Source organism: Trichoplax adhaerens, genomic scaffold (assembly GCF_000150275.1).
Source record: "Trichoplax adhaerens TRIADscaffold_13 genomic scaffold, whole genome shotgun sequence".
Classification (NCBI taxonomy): Eukaryota; Metazoa; Placozoa; class Uniplacotomia; order Trichoplacea; family Trichoplacidae; genus Trichoplax; species Trichoplax adhaerens.
The window spans coordinates 912,149-937,687 of NW_002060955.1; the positions used below are offsets into that span (position 1 = coordinate 912,149).

At 35.6% G+C, this 25,539-nt stretch overlaps 3 protein-coding genes across 3 annotated transcripts; 2 read left to right on the forward strand and 1 right to left on the reverse strand.

Moving 5' to 3' along the window:
- Positions 1 to 6,009: 6,009 nt before the first annotated feature.
- On the forward strand, positions 6,010 to 11,498 carry TRIADDRAFT_60032 (uncharacterized protein; the record flags this gene model as incomplete). Its single annotated transcript, XM_002115979.1, has 13 exons — positions 6,010 to 6,173; positions 8,434 to 8,680; positions 8,833 to 9,033; positions 9,262 to 9,293; positions 9,423 to 9,468; positions 9,557 to 9,613; positions 9,719 to 9,779; positions 9,945 to 10,007; positions 10,125 to 10,197; positions 10,300 to 10,447; positions 10,528 to 10,761; positions 11,243 to 11,296; positions 11,379 to 11,498. 13 exons carry the CDS (start codon positions 6,010 to 6,012, stop codon positions 11,496 to 11,498), a joined length of 1,500 nt encoding a protein of 499 aa, XP_002116015.1.
- Positions 11,499 to 18,810: 7,312 nt separating this feature from the next.
- Positions 18,811 to 21,097, forward strand: TRIADDRAFT_30458 (uncharacterized protein; the record flags this gene model as incomplete). The annotated part of the gene is made up of 13 exons (XM_002115980.1): positions 18,811 to 18,918; positions 19,027 to 19,123; positions 19,218 to 19,294; positions 19,409 to 19,513; positions 19,593 to 19,644; positions 19,722 to 19,780; positions 19,926 to 19,967; positions 20,040 to 20,096; positions 20,175 to 20,219; positions 20,341 to 20,409; positions 20,534 to 20,623; positions 20,745 to 20,838; positions 20,955 to 21,097. 13 exons carry the CDS (start codon positions 18,811 to 18,813, stop codon positions 21,095 to 21,097), a joined length of 1,038 nt encoding a protein of 345 aa, XP_002116016.1.
- Positions 21,098 to 21,941: 844 nt separating this feature from the next.
- TRIADDRAFT_30370 (uncharacterized protein) lies at positions 21,942 to 24,005 on the reverse strand (the record flags this gene model as incomplete). Its single annotated transcript, XM_002116071.1, has 4 exons — positions 21,942 to 22,406; positions 22,739 to 23,001; positions 23,662 to 23,678; positions 23,836 to 24,005. Coding segments are annotated over 4 exons (915 nt in total), but the record flags the coding sequence as incomplete, so codon positions are not given.
- Positions 24,006 to 25,539: the final 1,534 nt, after the last annotated feature.

Consider the following 25,539-nt stretch of genomic DNA (forward strand, 5'->3'; position numbering starts at 1 on the left):
CTATTACAGAAAAGTGATTTTCTGAGTTAAAGAGGTTTTACCGTAGATCTGATCTAATTAGAGAGGACCTAATGAAATCAATCGTTTGGGTTACCTTCATTGGTATGCCAGTGACGGTGGTAATTTTGAGATCATAATGTAATTGTGACATGATGTTCATTTTTTCGATCATTTCCGGACCAGAAATGGCATAAACACTAATTCGAATTCGCGAATGTACCTAACATGAATAGATACAGTTAACATTGCAAACTTGGGTAATACGAGTATAATTTGAAAGTATGGCTAAGGTTGTACACCCAGTTACTGCAAAGTATAGGATATAAAATCCATTAAAATGAAGGGAGAATTTAAAAAAAAAGCTGTAGCAAGACCATATTGTAATACTAAATAGCGCTACTTCTACATATTCCAATTAAGTGATAACACGATAAAGCCTAAGCGTCATTAAGAAGTTATTACAATAGTATGAAAGCAATTATCGCACTCTTGTCATTGAAAAACCGCACAGAGACTTACTAGTTTGTCGATTCCGAGTGATTGTTCCAGTTGAGAGGTGATATCAGCATAAACCGGTTGCAAATGTACAAAGACTACATCCAGAAATTTGATGTTGATAATGCTGTATGTAAACGTTATAAATATCATACGCATTAAGCCATGAAAATTGATTGCATGGACTAAAATACTCAACAACTTACTCGTGCGTAGACATCGTGTTAATGTCCTCAACAGCTTTGATAATGTCTGCAATGAATGACTTAATGACCATAGTGCTAAATCATACATGATAGCAAAAGAAATAGATATTAGCGTTCTTCATCAGTTACGAATACTACTCATTTAGAACCATTTCAAAGTTATGATTATAATATAGTTGCCAAACATACTGCTACAGAGTAGATATGAAGATAGTGGTAAAAAAGTATGTTAATTACCTTTTGTAGGACGAGATGCAAATAATTCTACGAACACCATTGTCACGGGAATATTTATCATATGATGTTGATAGAGGCTTAGAGAATTCATGGATGGATTCAGTAAGAGCAGCTTGGAGATCATGACTATCAAATTGGCTTTCAGTATTGCTACTATAGCGAACGTTGGCGAAATTCTCATACAACTGTTGTCATTATGTTTAGGAATCAAGAATGAATTATTACCAGGTATACGGGTACAATTTGTGTACATAAAAATTGATACAGATTATTCAAATTTTAATTTAAATGCCTGATTTGATCATACTATATTATTAAGATGATGACCCTTTGAATTATTGCTAAGACCTACATTTATTTAGTATATGTGTTTAACTTTACTTTATCATAAGAGCTTCTAAGTCACCACATGCACTGTATATTGTACAAAGATGGACAGTAAGGTAGCAAGTCAATTTCCATTTGAAAAGGTGACAAGTTTCATTCAAAAATGAGCATATAGTTGAGCTTAGTTGAACATATGAATAAGCAGCTATGATACATTAATTATTGGGACTGCCTAGAAAGAAAAATACCTTCATGATACTACTTCGGCCCAAATTGTTATCCATGGCATCGAAAGTTTTTGATTTATTTCCGATAACTTTAATTAGAATCTATTAAGACACAAATATTATACCAGTTAAAGATACAACCAACGTAGTTTTAACGAATTCCAAGTTGTCTTGTAGCCTCATAGGAGAAAGACGGTATTGACAGTGTTTGACAGCTCAGCTCATTTGTCATTGCTGTAGCTAAATACTAACAAGGTATTATTAACAGCTAATTTATAGAGTGTGTGATTGATTACTTTTGCAATTTGATCAAACAATTTCAAAGTAGCCTTTTAAATTAAAAAGAAGATGTAGAGATCTGTCTACGCACCGGATATTTGGTAGAATAGATATCAAATGCGATACGAAAGTATTCGATCGCTCCTTCAGTGGCACAGGTCCATAAAGATTTCTCCAATTTGAATGTGTTTCCTTTACCTAATATTATTGCATATACGTATATAAGCATGTGTTGATAGTTCGTCTTTATTGGCCTAGTGTTATCTTTTAGTCTTTCTGTGTAGATGCTTAATTGATAGGCCAACAATATCATCACAACAATCAACATTATAAGATAGTGCATGGTGTCGCTTGATCATGTCCACAATTTAGACTACCAATGGCTCAATAGATGAATCATATTGTATCTAAATCGATTATTTGACATTGTCACTATCAATTTTATAGATGCTTTGCGATGGATAGCATGTAAAATGTTGTAGTGCATCGCTCCATTCCTGTCCGTTCCTGCTATCTAAGTATGCAACTTAGACCACTCGTGATCTAGTGGCAGACTACCGTGCTAAATTCGAGTACAAGATATGATACTATTCTCAAGCTAGCTTAATGTGGTGTAGTGTACAGTGTGATGTTCTTTTACACTTATTTCCATGCAATAATAATAGGAATGGGTTACTTCATGAATACGTCTACCCCATCCATCGATCAGCAGGTAGACAGTAGCGTTGGTGTTTTAGTGTGTTTACCATGGTCCACTCATTCTACATAGTTTCAAGTTTGTAGGTAGAATAGATCAAATTCAATGCAAAGTGAATACAGCTAACCATTGTCAATTTCATGAATATCACCGCAGCCTTTATCTAATTCCTGGCAGCTATGTAATAATAAAACACTTCTGCCGGCAATTGCTGTATTCTGCATTCTTCTTCAATGAATTACACCACCATTCAACCTGCAAGTTCAAGGATAGTTGATGCTATACTTCAATAAAGAGTCTGCTATCATAGTCAGTGGATGCTATTGCTCAGTCAACAACATCAGAATTTCAATATCGATCTTTCTTACTTGATCATTCCTTGCTCATATTCCTGTATGAGTTTTGTCACTGACAGCGTTTATTAATTTGAATCTTTGGCCTTTTCCTTCTGCTCGTTCGCCTCGGTAGCAGTATCGCCGAAGAAGGACCGACAGACAGAGCTAAGACGCCAACAATCTGAGCCAGTCCAGTGTTTGTGTTCAGTACGGTACAGTGTAAGTACTGTAGCGTAGTACAGTATACAGTACTGTACTGGACTGGAAGTCTTGTTCCAAGTGCCTGATACAATATTCGGTGTATAGTAACTAAGACTGGGCTAGAGACAGTCGCGTGAAGCAAGCTGAATTCATTGATGCCTGCGACTTGGCTACAGTATAACATACTGTAGACTACAGTACTGTACTAGAAAGAATCCCAGGACAAGAAACTTCTTCGGATGGACAGACGTCGAACCTCCGCGCATACTGTAGACTACTGTACTAGAAAGAATCCCTGGACTGCAACTTCTTCGGACGGACAGACATCGAAATTCTGCGACTTGGCTATAGTACTGTAGAGTATAGGGATACTGTAGACTGCTGTACTGTACCACAAAGAATCCCTGGATTAAAAACTCCTTCGGACGGACAGACGCCGAACCGCTGCGCATACTGAAGACTACTGTACTAGAAAGATTCCCTGGACAGGAAACTTCTTCGGACGGACAGGCGTCGAACCTCTGCGCATACTGTAGAGTGCAGACTACTGTACGCTAGAAAAAATCCCAGGACTGGAAACTTCTTAAGATGGACAGACGTTCCACCTCTGCGCATGCTGTAGACTACTGCACTAGAAAGAATCCCTGGACTGGAAACTTCTTCTGACGGACAGACATTGAAATTCTGCGACTTGGCTACGATACAGTATGGCATACTATAGACTACTGTACTGTACTAGAAAGAATCCCTGGACTAAAAAACTCCTTCGGATGGACAGACGCCGAACCTCTGCGCCTACTGTAGATTACTGACTAGTGAGTCACTGTGAGTGACTACTGTACTAGAAAGAATCCCTGGACAGTGGACAGGCAACTTCTTCGAACGGACAGACGTCGAGCCTCTGCGCATGCTGTAGACCACTATACTGTACTAGAAAAGATCCCAGGAATGGAAACTTCTTCAGACGGACAGACGTTGCCCCTCTGCCCATACTATAGAGTGTACAGTACAGTACAGTAGACTACCGTACTAGAAAGAATCCCTAGACTAGAAACTTCTTCGGACGGACAGACGTCGAACCTCTGCGACTTGGCTATAGTAGAGTATAGGGATACTGTATACTGTAGACTGCTGTACCACAAAGAATCCCTGGACTGGAATCTTCTTCGGACGGACAGACTTTGAATTTCTGCGACTTGGCTATACAGTAGTACTGTACAGTACAGTACAGTACAGTACCAGATAGAATCCCTGGTCTGGAAACTTCTTTCGGACGGACAGACGCCGAACCTCTGCGACTTGGCTACAGTACAGTATGGCAAACTGTACCGTACTGTACACTGTACAGTACTACAGTATACAGTACAGTACAGTACTGTACTAGAAAGAATCCCTGGACTGGAAACCTCTTCGGACAGACAGACGTTGAACCTGCACTAAAGCTAGTGTATTTTTTCCAATAGTCGTTGACTACTGGATGAGCAAGTTTGGATCAAGTGGAATCACAGATGGAAGGATAGATCTTTTCAGCTCTAACACTTCATTATGACAGTACTTGAGTATGTAATCGGTCGATTTAAAATGAACTGATTGTTTCTCAACGACGTAATATGATGTGGAATCTTATTGCCTTTTACTCAATTCTGCTTGCAAACAGTTATAGAAGATCGTTGATGTTCTATTTCAATGAGTACCACTGTACCAGTCATTTAGAAAGTACTGTAGACAAGAAGATCCATACTAAGTCAGTATTTTTCCATACTGCGGACCTTATTTGGTAAGAAATCGATAGAGTCCATCTGTCTGAGGGTGATCAGCTCAGCCACTATTGAATGTTCACTTGTTCAGTACTGTACCATAGCGGTTTTTTTACCTCTATACAGTACAGTACAGAACGGTATTCTACAGTACATTATTACAGTACTGTACAGTGTACAGTACAGTACTGTACAGTACAGTACAGTACTTACCAGTGTACAGCATGTACTGTAGAATAGTGTCGATATCGGATTAGGGTGGATTCCATTCGATATCATCGAGGAGTAAAATCATGTGCACGCTAAATATCTTAACTACGTGATAACAGCTACTATAGAATTCATAATGACTAGATAGTTATTTTTAGCAGTCCATGGTACAGTGCGAGAGCCTGAAGGTCCGTAATAATTGTTAGAATTAATTGATTGATGTACAGTAGACCACTCAAGTTAAAGAGACAAAAATAATCATCCCTTTAACGACTGGATTGTACGTACAGACGGAACACCGGATGACCTGGTGATCATACACTAACTGTAGTCTGTAGTATCGTTGGTATCGCATCGGTACCATTTAGTACCGTTTGGGTCCAGTACTGTACGGTACGATGCCGATCCGCACCGTAGCCTAATTTGATAATGAACTCTACAGTACAGTATGTACTGTACAGTACTGTAGTATGCAGTCGTACAGTACAGTAGTCCATTTTGCTTTACTGTACTGAACACTGTCCCACGGCTCCTTCGTGGGACTCACGTGACGTTGCGTGACGCAATCGATGCTGGTGTTTCAACCATACCGGTACGCTTTCCGCTTGAAGCGTACAGTACTGTAGGCACAATTGCGTCACCGCCATATCCAGGAGTCAAAGGACTTGCACTGTAGGCCAAGTTGACTGGGCCACTCACCCTGGTCAGAAATACCCACCGGGGAAGGGGGGTAGAAAGAGCGACGAAAGGACGCTATTGCCATCGCCATACTGTTGTACTGTACAAGACAAGTAGCGCAATACTATATAACTCAGTAGTAGAGAAAGACGTTGAATGTTGATGCACTAAACCAGCAGCGGTCGTTGCGCTTGACTCCACTTGGATGATTTTTGCAGGGCAGTTTTGCCTTCTCCATCGCTTGATTGCGTAGTATTGGACATCAACGCCTTCACTTTGATTATTACACCAATATTCTGATTGAATTGGACCTAGTCAGCAGTCAGGAATTGCAAAACCCCCCCCCCCCCCCAAAACAAGATGGATTCAACATCGGATGCTGGTGTTGACGTCAATGTTGCTGACGATCGCCAGCATCATCAAGCCCGACACAAGCCGCAGCCAATATCGGCACAATCCGCTGCCAAATTAGAAAACTACATAGGCGATGGTTCTTATAGAATGAAGAGTCGGCCATTACAAAAGTATGTACACTAGAATACAGTATAGCGCCATTGATCGATGTTGACTAGGCTCTCACTGTAAGACGATGATATTAAAGTGACTTTTGTGCCACGATGGTCATTTGCATGATTTCAATATCAAAATGCAGAAACACCCACAAGGTATTGATTGATTCACCTTTTCGCTGCATCCTTTGCGAATGGCAGTACTCGATTGATCAGTGGTTATACAACCTAGAGGTACTCATAACATGGACCTGTATAGCGATTGTGATACATGTCCTAGTGTAAATCGGACACTACTCGTCGATCTTGTAGATCCGATATACTGGATAGGTACACAATCGACAACAGGCAGCCCAATCATACTGTACTCCCTTTTCTTTCATCCCTCTACTTTCTTCCTCCATGATAGTTGTTGTTGTGTGTCAGTACGACAGATACGATCAACGCCGTGACATGGACAGTCCTGCATACAAGTGAAGAGATAATATATTTGTGCGACTCTTGCAAGTCAATTGAACCTTGGTATCTTACAAATAAACTAATCAAAGCAACCATTTTCATGGTGATCATGCCACGATTGCATCAATGGCTGATCAGACGTGATCTTACAAATTTGATAGTATTGCCGCTCGTTAACATTCATTTGACAAGGACGTCTGATAGGCAATGCATTTTCGTTTACTTCCACTGCAGACTATCGACGTAGATGGAATTCAGCTTTGGACAATTGTCGATAAAAGCTTACAATAGACTCTTTATGTCCAGATTTTACATGGTAGTCAATGATTCGTCTAGGCACTGGACTATTCCAGCCGATGATCATGGACAGTTCCGTCTAGGCAGTGGACTGATCATTAGCTATCACGATACCAAGGTACATACTTACCATATTGGCAAACTTGTATGCAGTGTTGTATTCAATTTCGTCCAGTCTAGTTGAAATCATAGCGATGGCCATTTTCTCCATGCTTCAAATCGCTGGTCTTCAATGAATTCATAAATCAATGTTACAATCTCTACTAGCTATACTTCACTTTTATACCGCAATGGTATACATGCTGGTAACTTATTACACACAAGTATTTACCTCTTGAATAATCATGGATCCCCAAAATCAATCTTTTTCCTCCTTAATAATGACCAGTATAATAATGGACATAATCGCTATTTTGTTCCATAGTACAACAGCTACTGATATAGCGTAAGTCGAGTAACCATAGAGGAGGTGGAAGGTAGGTATTGTTTACCTTCTCCCAAAAATGTGCACTAACTGCTTTATATTGATGAAGAGCTGCTGTACAATTTTACATAATTTTATTTATTTGACTTTGATTGGTGGCGTACAAATCAATCATCTATTTCCACTATTGACGAGTATGTACAATGTATACTGATAATTGATAATCGTTGGCTCAAACGTTGATCGAAGAACGTTACTTAGAATCACAATCATTAAGTCACTGTACTGTACAAGGTTCTTTTCTAAACACAGAAATAGTTCACTATACTGTACAAGGTTCTTTTCCAAACACAGGAAGAAACGAATTGCTCATGACGGTTGTAGCCGTACCTTTATTTGACATGATAATTTGACAAGGCTGTTCTCCTTTTCAACTGTCTAAACAACGCGGGCAGGTACGATTACTTCAGTCTCCCATTTTACTAGGTGGTAATCAGCAGAATCATCATGTCTACACCCTGCAACCGATGTGAAGGGTTATAGTCTACTTTGACGCATCAATCAATACCAAGCCTTCTTTAAACCATTAAAATCATCCGCTTTAAATGTGTCACTATGTAATCTGATTTCGTGGCACTTCCTATTGGAACCTATTCGTAGACTTTATTAACCGTTAGACTCTATTATAGAAATTCAGTAGCCCTCGGATTTGAATCCATTCATACTGCACTATGCTACTTGTGTTATCTGCTCATGGTTCTAAAGAATGCCAATTAAAATGTTGACAATCGCTCTTACTTCCTCATATGTACTTCAATAGGTTACAATATTGCTTGAAAGCCATGTTATGCTCATCCCTGTAATCAGTGGAGAGAGTATATTCAGGCTTGTAGTGTAAATGGTGCATAAACAGTGGCTTAAAAGTCTTACACGATAGTAAGGGATTACTTCACCCTGTGTAAGACTTACACAAACTGCCCATTTATTTTCTTATGTCGTCTATTTGCATCCGTGATTGCTACATAATGTAAACATAGTTGTAGAGATAAAGCTAGCAGTTAATGGAATTCGATTTAACATTCCGTATTTTTGCAGCTTTCGATCTGGCGGATTTGGTAAATCGCCCACGACAGGACGTATCGCATTAAAACAAGAACTTCAACGCGAGCATGCCCGACAACAGCAAACGAAAGAACTCCAACGACTTCAGAAAGGTTCATTAGATGTTAGACAGCTCCAACGCTACGCCAGTGGCAGCCATAGGAAAGCAATGGGGCAGGAAGACGGTGTAGTGAATGCCAGTTTGATGACATCGTCGTCTTTACCTAGCGAATTATATACGGTAAAAAGATATGCAAAACGTATAATAGTGATATCAACAGTTGTACCTACATAAATAGAGTAGCTTCTTATTGTTTGATATGTGTATAAACCTTCTATCGTAATCCGTGATTCGTTGTCATGAAGAGTTGAAAAAAATTTGTAAATTTGTAGATGAAATCGAAGCTGGATAAGCCTATAGACTTTCATGTGGGCAAGCTCAACAAGACACAACATCAGCCAGCTAATTTGGGTTTATCATCGACTTATGCCGGATCTACCGGTAATAGAATTATAGGCGATATTCCGGAGGATAAAGATGCCGATATGTCTTCGTGCTTTTCCGATGGATCAAAATTAAATGTTGATCAAGAGGTATGCAAACGTTGATTACAATCACAACTAAGTGCATAGTCATTTTGCTTTATTTATCAATCGTATCTATTAGTATCAGATTTTATTGACTCTGTAGTAAATTTGTTCTCTAGAAGTACTCAAACCAATTTGTTAAGTAATTGCTTGTAAAACCAAGATTTAAAAAAAATTCACAAATATCTAGTTAGATTTTGTAAATTCTGAACTGGGTATTTTTGATCATAATAGGTAGACGACATGGCTTTAGAAGACCTGATCAGGTAAATTTTGTGTGCATATTTATCGGGTATACCTACTAATGCGAATATCTATTTCCATGTCAAGTTGACATACTTTATCTTAAAGAAAGTCTTTTCTGTTTTGTTATACTGTATTAATACAATGGATAGCTTGGAATCTAGTATAAATTCACCATCTGTTCCGTTATCTGCGACAGTAAGTTCTCCAGTTGTTTGTTTGTTAAGCTCTCTAATATACAGTATATTGATTGTGGATAACAATTTATTTGGCATCATCTGTACAGTTACAGGAATCATGCAACTTCTTTGATGGCTCATTTGACAACGTTAATGCCCCTTCGGTAAAAAATGTTCTATTTTTAATTAATGAAAATGTCAACAGATCTCTTTTCTATTAGTATTGGATAGTAGGCCTAATATGCGTCGTTTTACTTTAAAATGCAAAGCTAACACAAAATGTGTCCTACTCCTGTCCACCTGATGTACATGTAAAGCAAGAACCTGAAGGTGAGAGTGTCCTTTGATTACTTCTACTCTTGGATAATATTTCTTGGGTAGCGCCCTTTGATCTCTTTATCTCTCTAAATTTTGTGACATTCTTAAATCGCTGCTGCAGTGATCGTGAAAAATGTACTTTGATTATTAATCTTTCTCATGATGCTCTAAATACAGTTGCATCGAACTTTATTGAGAAAGTTTTGAAAGATAGACAAAAGAAAGACAACCACAACCTAAGTAAGTTGTAAGACATAAGTTCTTATATAAACTACAACATAGAATTCTGGTAATTAATGAATGCGATATTTTGCCAACTCATTGTTAACCCTGATATTGCATTTTATGTGGACACAGTTGAAAGAAGGAGAAGATTTAATATAAATGATCGAATAAAAGAGTTAGGTGCTCTACTTCCGAAGCAGGACGCGTAAGAATCCAATTCTTTATAACCTGGACTACACAACAGAAGGGATATGCATCATTCAGCTAATGATATGTCAACAATCACTTATTTAAATACTTTCTGTAGGGACATGAAAACAAATAAAGGAATTATTCTCAAGGCGACTGTGGATTACGTTAAAAAGCTTCAAAGGGAAATTGTTAGATTACGGCAACTAGAAGAAAAACAGCATCAATTAGAAGCTACAAATAAGAGATTATTATTAAGGATACAGGTGAATTTTTTCAATTCTTAGCCTATTGTTTATCGATCAACTATAATTTATGAACGTTTTTATGGCATGATGTATGTTAGGAATTGGAAATGCATGCAAGAGCACATGGAATTCCAACCACTCCTTTAACGTCGGATACAACAACTGAAAATATTACCAGTAGCGCATCTGTACAGTCCATATTAAGTACTGGTATTTTGCCGGAAATAATGCAGCCCACTACGCACACTTCGCAAGCTTTCTCATCAACTACAGCTTCAACTAGGGATGAACTAATGGACGTTGGTGATGATCCTATTATAACTTCAGTTAGCGTTAGTATAGCTGGTAGTAGCCGTAGGAGTAGCTTGACGTCTATGGATGATGATCAAAGTCCACATCAGCAATTTAATGAAGATATCTATCTGTCTTAGTTTTGCATGACATGACGTTCTTCCACTGTTACGCCATGTTTGCAAATGTGAAGTGAATGTGTATATGTGTATGTTTATATCGTGTACTGTACTAGTGAGTGCATATACAACATATCCGGATAACCAATCTTAAATCAGATTATGATAGCCGTCACGATTTATACACGCTATAGAACTGTCGAGGCTTGCAGACTATTGGTAATGTCAGTAAACTCAGGCTATCTTTCGTACGGATGACGCAGTAATACGGGATTAGAGAAATTGATATAAATTTTCGGATCAATCAGTTAGTTATCATCTTGAGGCTGTATACGCCGATATCATTTAAAAATTTCTTGGACAATTTACTTGCATTGACTACGTTGATTTCCACTATATTTAGGTTAGCAGAAATAAGTTTACTCCAATTCTATTGGCTTTGTTATTTGTAATTAGGGTATATATTTGTACAGACCTAGGAAATTATAACCTGTATTGTAGTTCGTACCACCATTGATCAAGTTCTTATGATAATACAGTTTTACCCTGATCGTGCTAAATTAAGGATTTATGAAAATCTTAAAGATCGTAATTGTCAAAAGATAAGTCGTTGCAGTCAAACAACTGCCATTCGAACGCCTTTTAAACGAAGAATGTAGGATTTTATTTTGCGCCGTATTAGGTTCGATTAGTTTATGTACCATATTGTGATCTCAATACAAGTCAAATTTCTTTATTATACTGACAGTTTAATGTAATTATACACAGTATATCAACAATTACTGTTATGTTTATCTGTTTTAAAATATAAAATACTACCAAGTTTTATTGCTCGATTTTCATAAGAATAATACTTGCTATCAATTGAATAAAAATGTTGATACCGGTATTAATAGTTGGCTTTTGATTTATGATAAGATTGGAGTTAACTTACTGTTATTACCGCAGTGATCTTGAACATAAACTGTAGCTTTAGCCAAATTAGTGCAGTTGATTGCAATATCGTCCTGACCAATAATTATAATACTGCAGTCATTGTTAGTAAAGTACTGATAGAATAGTTATAAAAAATGATTTATATAAGCTTATTCTGCTGTAGACTGCAGCATGGCTCTCTGAATCACTGAACTGTGGTTTACATGCTTTGACAAAATAGCGGAATGGCCAAGATTATTAATAGGACTAATGGACCATTGCTCGTCTACCAGTCGATTGTGATGCCCAGTATTTCCATTCACCCCGCTATGCTTTACCGCTTGAGCACCACTTTTATAGCAGTTCTTATCAATCTGTGCTCCTCATGTTAGAGATGTAGAAATAAAAGTCACCATAGCACTTAATATATAAGTTCCCTAGAAAGCAGACCAATTGATTTCACTGACAGTAGCACGTAGACATAACGTAACGTATTCAATACAGCAACATGCACCGTCATGATTCATCATTCTATATCATTAGTGTCAACGATCAGTCATTTTAGCTAGTGTGCTAAAGTGGTTATAATTTCATGGAAATACAGTACATCATCTAATCTAGAAGCGTTAGCCAATATCGATATTTTCAAGCTATTATTTTCTACGGTGGCTCACAATGTGAGCCACCGTAATTTTCCCATCTAGCCATGCATCCTGTATAACACCACAGGAATGACTGTACAGTATGTACAGTATGTTTTAGACAGTTTTGGTAATCCAAGCTACTGCTATGTTACAGTACAAGTATCAAAAAGGCAAAGCGGCAAGAAGGCACACTGGTGCTTTCATTTCCAGAGAATTCTACCGTACAGTAGCAACGAAAGGTTTGTGAAATGGGATAACCTTTCAGAAATTAACTAAGCATAGAATTTATAATTAACATTCAGACATATACAGTCTACTAATTTAAAACGCTTAATTTAATCCAATGCTATGATCGGAAATTTCTCATCAAGTCTTGATTTAGAATACTGTAGAATGCAAGAATAATCAGAATTGACACATCATCGAAGGTCTCTAATGTGCATCATTCGGCAGTACTGTAGTTCCTTTTTAAGAAAATAATACGTTGACAAGCTAGCTCCTATTTATTTTTAGCAGAACTCTCCATCGTCTTCTTATTTGCTTATTACTACTGCACGGACTTTTGAATGTACTTTCATCTCCCTTTTTGGGCCCATCCAGTAGTCCGTGTTATTGATAACAGTGATTGAATGAATGATTGCATGAAAGTATCTCTGTCGGCGAAACAACAGGACATCAAGCTAATACTGTATTATCCAATGCTATCGATGCGATCCAACAGTATTCTAGCTATCTATTCAATGAATGAAAACTACGCTCTATTCCATGCCAATTTGTTACTTCTACTTTAATATTCAAGGATAGGAAGCAAGCGAATGTTTTGCTCCTAATCAGGGGAGGCCGACCATGTTTGTTGGTCATTTTCCAGTACTGAAAGACTACCAGTCAAGCGTCCACCGTCCGTCGCTCTCTTGTAGTGCTGAAGGTTAACAGTAGAGACTGTAGAGTACTGGAAAAGACGAAATGGCTTTCTTTTTTCAGTCAGTACACTACAAGCAGTGAGCCTTTACAGTACCAGACCACTTGGAGTCTGTTGACCATGACACCGTTGTGGTAGCGTACTGTACGGCCTTTCTCTGCTGGTCCGGACTAGTCCCAACTGCTACAATTTTACTTTACAGACGTACACGTTTAGACTGTAGTCCATTGCCGTGCGGCTCGTCCTCTACAGTACATACCCTACAGTATAGTGTACTGTAGAAAGAACAGTACGTACTGTACTGTACAGTCTGTTTGTCACCGATGAATTTACAGTACAAGTTGTATGTACTGTAGCATTGGCATTCTCTCATTAAAGGCTTCACTCGTACAGGTGAACGTTAGCAGTGATATCGATCATAAAGGTATGGAACCGGTCTCAGGTCTAGCTAGCTTAGCGCAGCCTACTCTGTGTAAATCATCGTGTTGAGAAAAAATAACTTTACTCTACTGTATGGTCTAGATCGATTCTTCTACACAATTTGCACTCGTACTGGCCTACAGCAGTACTGCACTCGACTGTACTGTGCAGAAATTTTCTGATACAACTGTACAGTGTACACTGCACCGATTCTGCTACGTAAAGTTATCCTTTTTCCATGACAAAGGTCTTCTTCTAATCATAGTCTAGCCATCCTCGCGTACTACTACAGTAGTTGTCCGGTCCATCCGTGATGGCAGTCCGTGCCTCTACACCACGCTAGTACAGTACACCTGTCCAAGCATGACCGTTGATTTAAAGGCACTAGACCACCTACAGTCCAGTATAGTCCAGTACGAATGAAAAGCACCAGACCACCTACGGTCCAGTACGGTCCGTTTCTTCACCCTCAGCCTTGATACAGGTCATGCTACGGACCTGGACTGAAACGGTAAATGTCATCACGCAGGCTCAATACCCCATGGCAACGGGCTCTTTCTATTGGCTGCTGCCTGAAACCGATCAAATTCAAAATAATCTTAATAGTAATAACAGCAATAATATCATCCAAGATTTTAAATTAATGAATTGTATTATGATCGCTTGGTAGTTTTGCGGTCACTCCTCCTTTCTCGATTGCTGCTTTAACTGGCATTTCCACTCGTCGATGGGATCCCTTTTCCAACTTTCTTCCCCTAAAAAATAAAGTAAGAAAATACCAAGCCAAAGCAAGTAGATTAGACAGCTTGTGCGGTGGTTCTTTTAAAAGTCAATCTTACTCAATCCACGGTGAATGCAGTAGTAGTGCGCTTGAAAAGTCATCCAGTTGCATTCAACATGTCTCTCAATCAGAATAATTTATCCAATACCTTCAACATCCCAATGACTCGCACAAGATCCAAGTTACTTCAATCGCCAATGGTAGCAAAGACTGCCATGAAGGAAAATTTTAATTTCAGGTAAACCTTCTTACTTGTACTTGTAGATGATTGCATGGACTGTCTTCAGGAGTTGGAGGAAGATGATTCTTGCTTGCAAAATTGGCCTCGATATCTTGCTATTTTTCTTGACAGTACATGAATTAAATCTATCAACAATTAGAAATACTTGATGTCATTAAGTTAACTACCTGAGATACAACTAGACTTTGATACAGTAGAATGAAGAGACATTGGTGCATGAAATCAAATTCGAACTTGATGTAATAGAACGAAGAGACATGCACACACTATAGTACGATCAAAATTGGATACTGCCATTAGACCATGATCGAGTAATGATCATGAATTAATTAATTTTAAATTAATCCAATTAAGACCACCGCCGTTTTCACCTGGCATCGAGTAAAATATTGTGAAAACATGACTCAAGCTTAATGTCAACGCTTCTATTAGTTTGGAATACAGTAAAAGTTACAAAGATTACATACAGTGCAAGTATAGTACTGGATTTCCTTCTATACATGTAGATGATACAGTAGGGAACGGTCGTTGGTCAGTAAATTGGTTTCTTATTTTGGACAATTTTCAAGGATACAATGTGGCAGTTAATTAAGTAAAAAGATTCTACAGTACTCGTAATCGTCGCCAAGTAGGATAGGATATTCCCAAGTATTGCTACTTTATTGCTTGTTTCTATGAAAAGGGATGGTAACATAGTGTTTTAACGATGTTTCAACATCATTTACATTCCATTTTAAGTCGACGCATAGTCAGTATTCCCCATTATGGTATTGACCTAACATGGACTAGGATTCTTTACCAACATTACGTGTGTCTCGATCATCCATAACCATGCTACTGTATGAAATGGCAGCATATGGTAACACAATCCAAAACTCCTTTTGAGATCATCATCAGATCGTATTGAATTAATTTTAATTACCTAAAGGAAGATGCTCCCTCATCACGCTTACTGGATGCTAGATAGTATACGTTACAAAACAGGACTTAAAATATCAACCACATTCAATTTTTGTAATCAATATGAAAAAAAAGGATACGACTATAATGGCGCTACTGTATTTTAAAAATCAAATGATAATGACTGTAATACTATATCGTGACTCACAAAGATTGTAGAAATAGATTGAGGATGAAGGAAAGAGCTTTATTAGCAGGGTAATTATGCTGATAGTTATCTTGGCACAGAGCGGTACAGACTGAATTTGTATTATTAACAGGGACAAGTAACTCTTAATATGATGTTACATAGCGTTAACCATGATCGCCTATCAGTAATAAAATAAGATAATTTATAGCACTTACTGTTGTAACGATAAAACGATGCTATGGTATAACACATCTAGCAGATTGAATTTTTGGATCTACGTACACTAAATATTGTCATCATGATGCTACTGTAGATTCAATGATAACGTAATGGAGCGCATTATAAATTGGTGTCAAGATATTAACTCGATTATACTTCAATAGACAATACTTAAATCAGGCATATTACTAAATTTCTACTTTTGAATTGCATTTTTGTAGCTTTACTGCCAAAACCCCTGATAAGTCAGCGCAAACGACAATACCGGTGAGAATGAACACCCATGTTTTATAATTTGTAGATGGAATCTATAAAGCTATCGATAGATGGATAATTTATGTCGTCAGCACTTTATATTACTGCCAATTTAAGTACCATTGCATAAAGCATAGTAGCCTTTAATTTTAAAAGATACTCAGTTAAATTACAATAGAACTAGATAATAAGAAGACGATGTCATGATTCTGGTTAGCATCAATGTACTTTTTTGCTACTCGGAAAAATGCTTAGTTTATAGAATCCTTGAATACAAACTACTCGTCAAGGGTTTCTGCGCTGACTAGTTTGATTCTGGTAGATAACCAAACGGTTTGTACACTGCAGTTTTGTTCGCCTAAAGCAAGAGTCAACTTTGTTGCTGTAGTATATTTACAATATACTTCGATAGATTTTCAATGTGTTCACGATAATTCTAGGTCAAACGCACAATAAGAAATTATCCTATTGTAGATTGATAGTACATCAAAGAAGCTTGCACTCAGAGCTATATGCTAAGTTCGGTTTAATAGAGTATTTTTACTATCTCTCTAGATATAAATCTGTATTCCTTCTCGAGCATTCTTTTGAGAGAAACCGTCAAATTGTAATGTGACGCTTATGATTGTCCATTGCTAAATATTGTTGTATGCGCATTTTGTTTACAGTTACAGACTTTGCAATTGAACCTGTACAACATACAAGTATATGGCTGCAACTAGTTGCACTTGTATCCAGTAATTGCCGTTGCGTTTATACTTTAAGACTAATAATAAGTATATCATTAATTAATTAAAATATTGCATGAGCGCAAGTAGGACAACACAACATAGTTAACCTACTGTACTCTATAAATTAAATTACTACGACCTTTCGTGACAGAGATTCAAAGTTGTAATAAGAGAAGTACCGTTGTAAGCTACTGCTTATTCTCTCGGAAATTGATAGATTTTTATGATCTTCAACCACTATTATCGCATCTAAAATAAACTCAAAGTGTGAACTACGGTAAAATATATTTTGCACGCTACGTTTGTAATAGTTAAGTATTCAAAACGTCGGCAGGTGATATATAATTACAATATAATCAGTAGTAATCGACATTATATTTTACAGCGTAGTTTGAGAGATAAGAATACACTAGCTCAATCATTTTTCTCAAAGCTACAGTCCTATGATCATCATTAATGATCACTGGACTGTATCATTTCTTGCAATTAATTATCTACTGCTTACAAATTATTAATCTGGTTGTTTAACAAATAATCACTCTTTAGAAATATGGATTAAAGCGAAAATTATCTGCTCAAGATTTATCACCGCCTACGGTATAGTAATTCTTGAATTCTCATTTTTAGATAAAAATACTAGCGCTTGTGTATGCTTTTGCCTACTTGAATATATGTATACTATGTTGTAGCATGGTTACACTATACGTATAAGTTATTATAGTGATATAACATTGTTACGGAGTAGCTTTTGTATAGCTGTCGTAACATAGTTTCCATAAGATAAGTTATCTAGGAATGCGTTTATATTAAAAATTATATTATTTTTAACAGATAACTGCATTGTTGTATAACATTATCTATAAACTGATAATTAATGTTTATGTAAATTTTCTTTACTTTAAATGGCTGATTTCTCAATAAAGTTTAGGTTCAGTTTGTCTAAAAGAGACTAGTAGTGTTACTGTTTCTCCTGACGATAGGAGATCGTCAGTATTTAGAATCGTACTGTAGGTAGATGTCAGAAAAAAACCTGACACTAGACTCAGAATATGTAGTTTCTATGACATATTTGCTTTTTCGCGTTACAAATTTAGATTTATAACACAAATTAACACAATTAAAGCGTTATTCATTATCGATATTACATATTTTTAACCGATATTTAGGATACTTTTTCTAGCTGCAAACGGCATCGTCCTCTGTCTCGTATAAGCAGTATGTTGTCTCCTGCAAAACCTGTAAGACGAGTTAGTCAAGCATTACATGTGAGTATTTTTCTTGCTACTGATATGCACTCACACGTTATTAAGTCATATTTTCTCAAACATCCTTTCATTCACTACCCATTTTTGTGTCATTAAATGTGTTAAAAACACTGTTACAATTAACGTAAATTATAAGTATACGCTTTATAGTACGGATATATAGTATCTGCATATATTTACTTATTTAGAGATCAGTAACTCCAAAACCGTCTAGGCCAAAAACCATGCAGCGCCGATTTTCTACTGCTTGGAAGTATCAAGGGCCATCTCCTTTACCTACGCCAACAAAACCTAAAGCTAGCAAAGTAGGTTCTGTTTAAGCATGATATTAAGTAGCATTCATAATAGTATAATTAGCATACTGTAGATTTGTTCTCGCTGAAGTATGATCGTTAATGTACTGCTTTTTTGTACTCAATCTAAAACTGATAATATTCTTCAATATAAATTAGAGGTGGCTCGACTTTGCTGAGAGTAATTTATCAAACCAAATGAGCAAGATTCAGATCATGCGTCAGGAAGCAATTTACGAATTGTATAGCGGTGAAGTTGAACTTGTGCAGGATCTCAAAACTTTAAAAGAGGCATGTAGCAGTATGGTTACTAGTTTACGGAAAAATGAAAATACAATACCATTTTGTTTTCATTATTTGAATCGCAAATCTAACTCAATAATTGCTCTCAATGTTACTTTATTGCTTGCATAGGTATATTATAATCCAATGCATACGCTCAAAATCCTGAAACCTAATGAATTGCAAGAAATATTTGGTAACATTCATGAGATTACTCCATTACATGAAGGTAATTTCTACTTTTCTACTTTGTATTAATTCACTGTTGCGCTACTATATTCATGATATAATGTCCAATTAAATTGTTAACATGTTATACAAAGATCTAGTTCAGAAGATTATGGAACTACAGCAAGCTAACGGCTCTGTAAATTCTATAGGGACGACATTAATTGTTTGGGTATGTTAACCAATGACTATCGATTTACTGTATGTCAAAATTAACTTGTAAATAAATATTTCGAGATTCATCATGATGTAAGAATGTTGTCATAATTGTACTATATATTTTTAGTTTCCTAAGCTGCTTCCATATCTTGATTACTGTGCCAATCTGTTTACGGCCAAGTTAGCCTTAGAAGAAAAAAGGCGCGACAAACAAGTTGCTGATTTTCTAGAGGTACAGGAGATATCCTCTACTGTCTCAATTGCTTTGTTTTCAAAATTACTTGAACTTTTGTTTCTTTAAATTTATCCAGAGGTGTAAACAATCTCCATTTAGCCGCAAGTTAGACGTTTGGGACTTTTTAGGTTCAGGACAATATTGTTGTAGTCCACTCTTGTACTTGTTAACTTAATTACACGTTATTAAAACTGTGCATTCTTAGATAAACCTCGCAGCAGATTGATGAAATACTCCCTTCTGCTTAAGAATATTACAAAATTGGTAAATTTTTATCTTGCTAAAGGAATATGATCAGAATCATAGGCATATTTAGTAAACTATTTTAATGCGAAAGTTGGCTTTTAATGGCAAATAATATGTATCGCCTATTAAGAAAATAATCGTGACTCTTTCATCATTCGAATAGACATCAACTGAGCATCCTGACTATAGTTACCTTCTAAATGCGGTAATATTTAATACGTTCCTGCTATACGTCACTGAGTTATAAAATTACTAAATAACTCATTTGGACTTTCAGACTTCCTCTATTGAAAATTTCGTGTCGAAAGTCGATATTAAAGCTGGAATGGCTAAGGTAATTGCCACAGGTCTAATCCGACGATGTTGCCTTGCTTTGAACTTTTGTAATATGTGTAATATTCATTCGGTATAGTGTTCCTTTATCCAGAGTAAACTCTTCTATGTGACTGATGATCAGGTATGTTAATCTGCAATAGTTGTATATACTAGTTAAAGATTATTACGTAATCGATGTGTAGGCGTTTACTGGCTATTTCTTGCAGTTGAGTAACGTTGCTTGTTTGCTGTGCCTGAAATAGCATATCCCACTAATTGATGAATCACGGTTGTTGCTATGCAGTGGCATTGTTAAAAATAAAGCAGGAACGGTAATACATTCGCAGTTTATTTAAATTTTCCTGCCTTATTTCTATAGTTTAATTTTGGCTCTTTTTGCTTAGAAATTATAAGTAAATTTGAGATCTGACTAGGCTTGCTTACTCTATATCACAGAAACTACATATATTTCTATTTGAAAAAGTGCTGGTACTCTGTCGACAAGCTACAAGAAATGAAGTTTTTATGTATCAAGTTCACCGACATGTAATGCTGACTGTTTTATGAATTTTGTTTACTATGCTGGATATTTTATCATCTTACTGTACTTTCATAATCTTGTTAATGCAAATGCTTATCAAATTTGCTACGTTAATGATATCTTCAGCCAATACCAGTCGCTTCTCTGGCAGTAGAAGATGTACCTGACGAAAATATTCGAACCAATTCCTTGAGGGGATCGTTTAAGGATGCTCTTTCCGGTGGAAGAGCAGGTATTGTTTAGTGCGTTGATGCTAAATTTAATTTTTAGAAATGCATAATTATTTATATAGTAGTAAAGTATTAAAATATTAATTTATCTTACGCCTATTGATAGGCAAGAATTTTATTCGTGTTAGCAATACAAGTTCTAAGAGGTTGCAGTATCTACTTCAAGTCAATGACGAACACGACAAGAAACAGTGGCTGAATGAATTAAACCAAGCCGTGAGCCGACATTCTCATGCTATTAATGTCTAATATCGATCATTAAAATTCTATCCTCCAACTTTAATGATGCTAATAATGATTAGGGATTGCAGAAATGTGACCACGAGCTAGATTTACGCAATGCCAGAACCCGATTTATAAACATTCCACAACCAATTATTATCTGATGTATGTAATATGTTTAATAACTGTCTGATTTGAAACACAGTACACAACCTTTGGGATATTTATTCAATCTGTACGGATATATAATATTTTTGGGGGTATAAAAATATGTATTCCATAAGGAATAGCTATAATTATAGTGATATAAATTTTATCTACTAAATTTTTGTATCCATATTTCGTAATTTACCGTACCATTATACGGAAGGCTGATGATACACGTAAAAATTAAATTTTTGATATTTTGATATTTAATTACAAAGTCTACGATTTGACTTACTGCCACGCAGCAAATATTATAGCGTGAATAAATAATTCTATTTATAACTGACAACTTCTAATGGATTAACTAAATTAGTTAATAAAGACATTATCTGAAGTTAAATCTTGATGAAAAGTTGACTTTAAAACTTAAGATCGACGGTTAAGTATATTTAAAGTAGGAGTAGATTCTGTACTATTCAATAAATGAGACCAAGTGCTTTGTTAAATTTTTTTATTTCGCCTGCAACAGCAGGAAAGGTTTGATTAATTACAATATACACGTAAATAATTGTAGCTAGGCCGCATAGTAATGATAATATATCAAGCATTAGTAGTACAAACTACATAGTTAAGCCTAATTTTATAGTTTAGTAGCGAGTCACAGATTCGCGTAAAGTAACCGATAACTGCATACGTTCACAGCTATTGTACACCGATATTTCACTTACTTACAGTAATATTTATATCTTGTAATGAGACACTTTTCGCATACCATTTGGCAACACCAAGTATATGTACATTTACAATTATTGTTAGTTATAGTAAGATTCGTTATTAATCCTCGCCCACAGCATAGATTGTTACAGTGTCCAGGGTCACTGGTAGGAACGGACATTTTACATTCTCGTCCGCGGGTGCCCGGACCACTTTTTTTATGGTTACTTAGACAATAATTGACGGACGTCTGTAGGTAGACCAGTTTCTTTGATAATGATTTAGATCGAAGTTTGGACTTCAACTGCGTATGATCTTTATTTGATTTCGTAATATACGCAGCATTTCGGTATAAATTCAATAAATCCTGACCGATATCTTCGAAACTAACCAAGATATTCCAACAGGTGTTATAAGTACATGCAGTAGATGTACCATGACATTTACACATCTTCTTTATATGTTTCGCAGTTATCTTTATATAAAAAATAGTTTACATAATAGTTGATTAATAAATAAATAAATAAATTAGGCATATTTCTGTAATATTCCTTCCTTATTAATAGCATATGTTAACAAAATAGAGAAAATGGATGAAGTGTTACAAAAGTATATTACTGATTCCCACTGATAATATTATGTACCTACGCGCATATGCTGTAATTACATGTATTTTATAATTATAGCATTATTCTTTATGTTTATAAAACCTTTTATGATCCTTTAACGCGTACATTAAATTTTAACTATGCCAATCAAACTTAAGCAGCTGCTAGCTAGATTTTACGATCAAAGTTTTCGAATTACCTTGCGACCTATTTGACTGTTATGTAAGTTCATTAAAGTTCTAGCATTTGGCGATTTAGATTTGAATTCGAACAAATCTGTAAAGGTTCTAGTCATTTTAAGGCTCCAATCAGCATTGCTAAGACATTCTTCCCCAGTCTTTCTAAGTGATTGATGAGAATCACATAAGCATTCTTTAATTTTGCCCTTAGAACAGTCTCGGTATAAAGTATGGGCAATAGCAGCTGAAGCTAATGCATACAGATAGGCAGTTTCTCGATTACCTGTCGAATAGAAAGAATAATTTAATAGGACAATTTGATAGAATAGAAGGGATAATTTATAACAAGAATTAATAAAGATAATTTATTTGCCATCAGTGATCATCCTCAGAAAAGGACGGTCCTGACTAAGAGTATTCTAAAATGCTATTCTTGAAATGGACTAGTATTATTATAAATAATTGTGTGAGTATTTACAACGTCACCATTTACCGAGTTAGATTATAATGATATAAATTTAAGATTTACATGCTTAGATAAATATAAAATTAAGCTGCAATTTTCTTTGCTATATGATATCTTTGTTAAATAATATTTATAAAACATATATGATATGGACCATTTTTCGACAGGTTTTATGCATAAAAAATCTCTTAAATCATAAGACTTTAACATTGTCTTCTTAAGCATTAATGGCTTAAATTAGAGATCTATTAAGTCTGATACTGCCATATAGATGTGCTAGGATGTTAACGTATATGTTTAAAGTAGCTAGTTAATTATTAATTGTAAAGACAACTAATTCAGGGTAAGCTTTAATGTGAATCTCAAGAATACTGAATGTTTGTTTAAAACGATTTTTAGCTAAAATTCCTAAATACTAGCTGCTATTCTTAACTATCAAAGGGTATTCAATTAAAGTAAACGAAGAAAGCTGGAAACTAAAAACAATAACATGACTACAATTAATATAGAACAAAAAAAAATAATTCTTTTTGCGTCAACATGTTCTTGAATCCGAACAATAATTCAACTGGTTATTATACCGTATTATAGGAAATAAAATATGAATTTATAAATAGATATTAACCTGGAAGCCTTCGCTTTTGGTAATACGTTATTTTGTCATTAACGCCGTAACACCCCCACATATCGTATCGTAATTGATTCTTGCATGTACTGGTAGCAAGACTAGCTCCAGATAATACTGAAGCTACAACACCCGGATGATCCTGGCAAAATTCCAGAAATTTTGGATTTTGCCGACCCAGTATAGTGTAGCATATAGCATCTTTAGAAATTCCTTCACCATAATAGATGGAAGTGATTGTGTAGCTAGAAATTGAATAAAAGACGAGTAATAAATTGTTAGTATAAAAATAAGTAAATAAAATAATTTGAATTGGGGTAGACTTTAATTGGTCTATATCAAATAACTACCGACGTTGCGGGATTAACATTAGATAATCTTGCATTATTCAATCAAGAATATTGTGCATAAAGTATAAAGGTAATCACACCAAGATAATTTATCAGATAGAAAGCAATCAATGATGATGTTGTTCGATCTAAATTTTGTAAGAAACAATTAATTTTTACTTTACTGTTGAACTTCATCAGTCATAATATTTTACTTTTCCCACGTAGATTATACCCAATATTGGAATAATAGTTGTTAGATAAAGACACAGTTGTTAATTAAGTACAATAATATCAAAATAGAGAACAAAACGGGATGAACAGTATGAAGTGGTATTATGAGTTTATTGCTTATTGCTATATAAATCGCTACTTCAGTATCAAAGCATTTAGACGTATGTCAGTAATGAATGGTAATTCTAATATAACTTGCGCTGTCGTTGAATCTACTGCACCTATTGGAAAAAAGATTGCCAACTTTTCCTTCTGACAGTAGTGATATTAATCATTACTTAACCATATTCAACCCACATAATGAAAAGAAGTGCTTTTATTTTATAACATCTGACAACTGCCCTAATAGATACAAATAGTCTATAAAATGAGGTATAGTATACACACACATAAGCAATAATCTGGCTAAAAACCAACCTATATCAATTATTTACGTAGCAAACAGCTAATTTTAGTGCGATACAGGTAAAATTGGCTATCCACATTCAACTGCAGAAATTAATGTCCGTAAATTGGGAAGTGTAGGGCAGATGCAGTAAATGATGACAGTGATATGAAAGAGTTGTTCAGAAATGAACGACGTGTCCCGAGAAAAATAGGTTCAAACGAAAGTAGGGATTAGTTATCTCACCGAGATTCAATTTGAAGTTTATAAAATATCAAAGTAAATTATCAAATACAAACTATTATAAATTGATTTTATGGTTGATATCGCGTATAGAAAATTATTTAAATATCGAATAATTTACTACATTTGATCTGATTATTAATCGAGATTGGAAAAAGTTTCTTCGATAGGGAGTGGTTAAGTAAAATAAGGAAAGAAATACGATTCTGAATCTATTTCTACTGCATAATCATAAAATATTGAAGATAAGCTATTGATTCGATGAGAATAAATTCTACTTACTTAATTCATTTCTTATTTAGTAACTGTAATATTATAACGTACAACTAGAGAAAAAGGAATTTAAATGCTGTGAAAATGAAAGATAGTATAACTTACATTAAAATAATTTGCCAAAGTAGAAGCAATAATTTAGCCATTTAATACTAATTAGTTTTATGTATATATAGACCGGAATGTACACGTATTTATAAGTAGATGTTGGCGACTTTTGCCTCCAAAGTGATTGATTGTGAAATGACGTTGAAAAGTGATTCAAG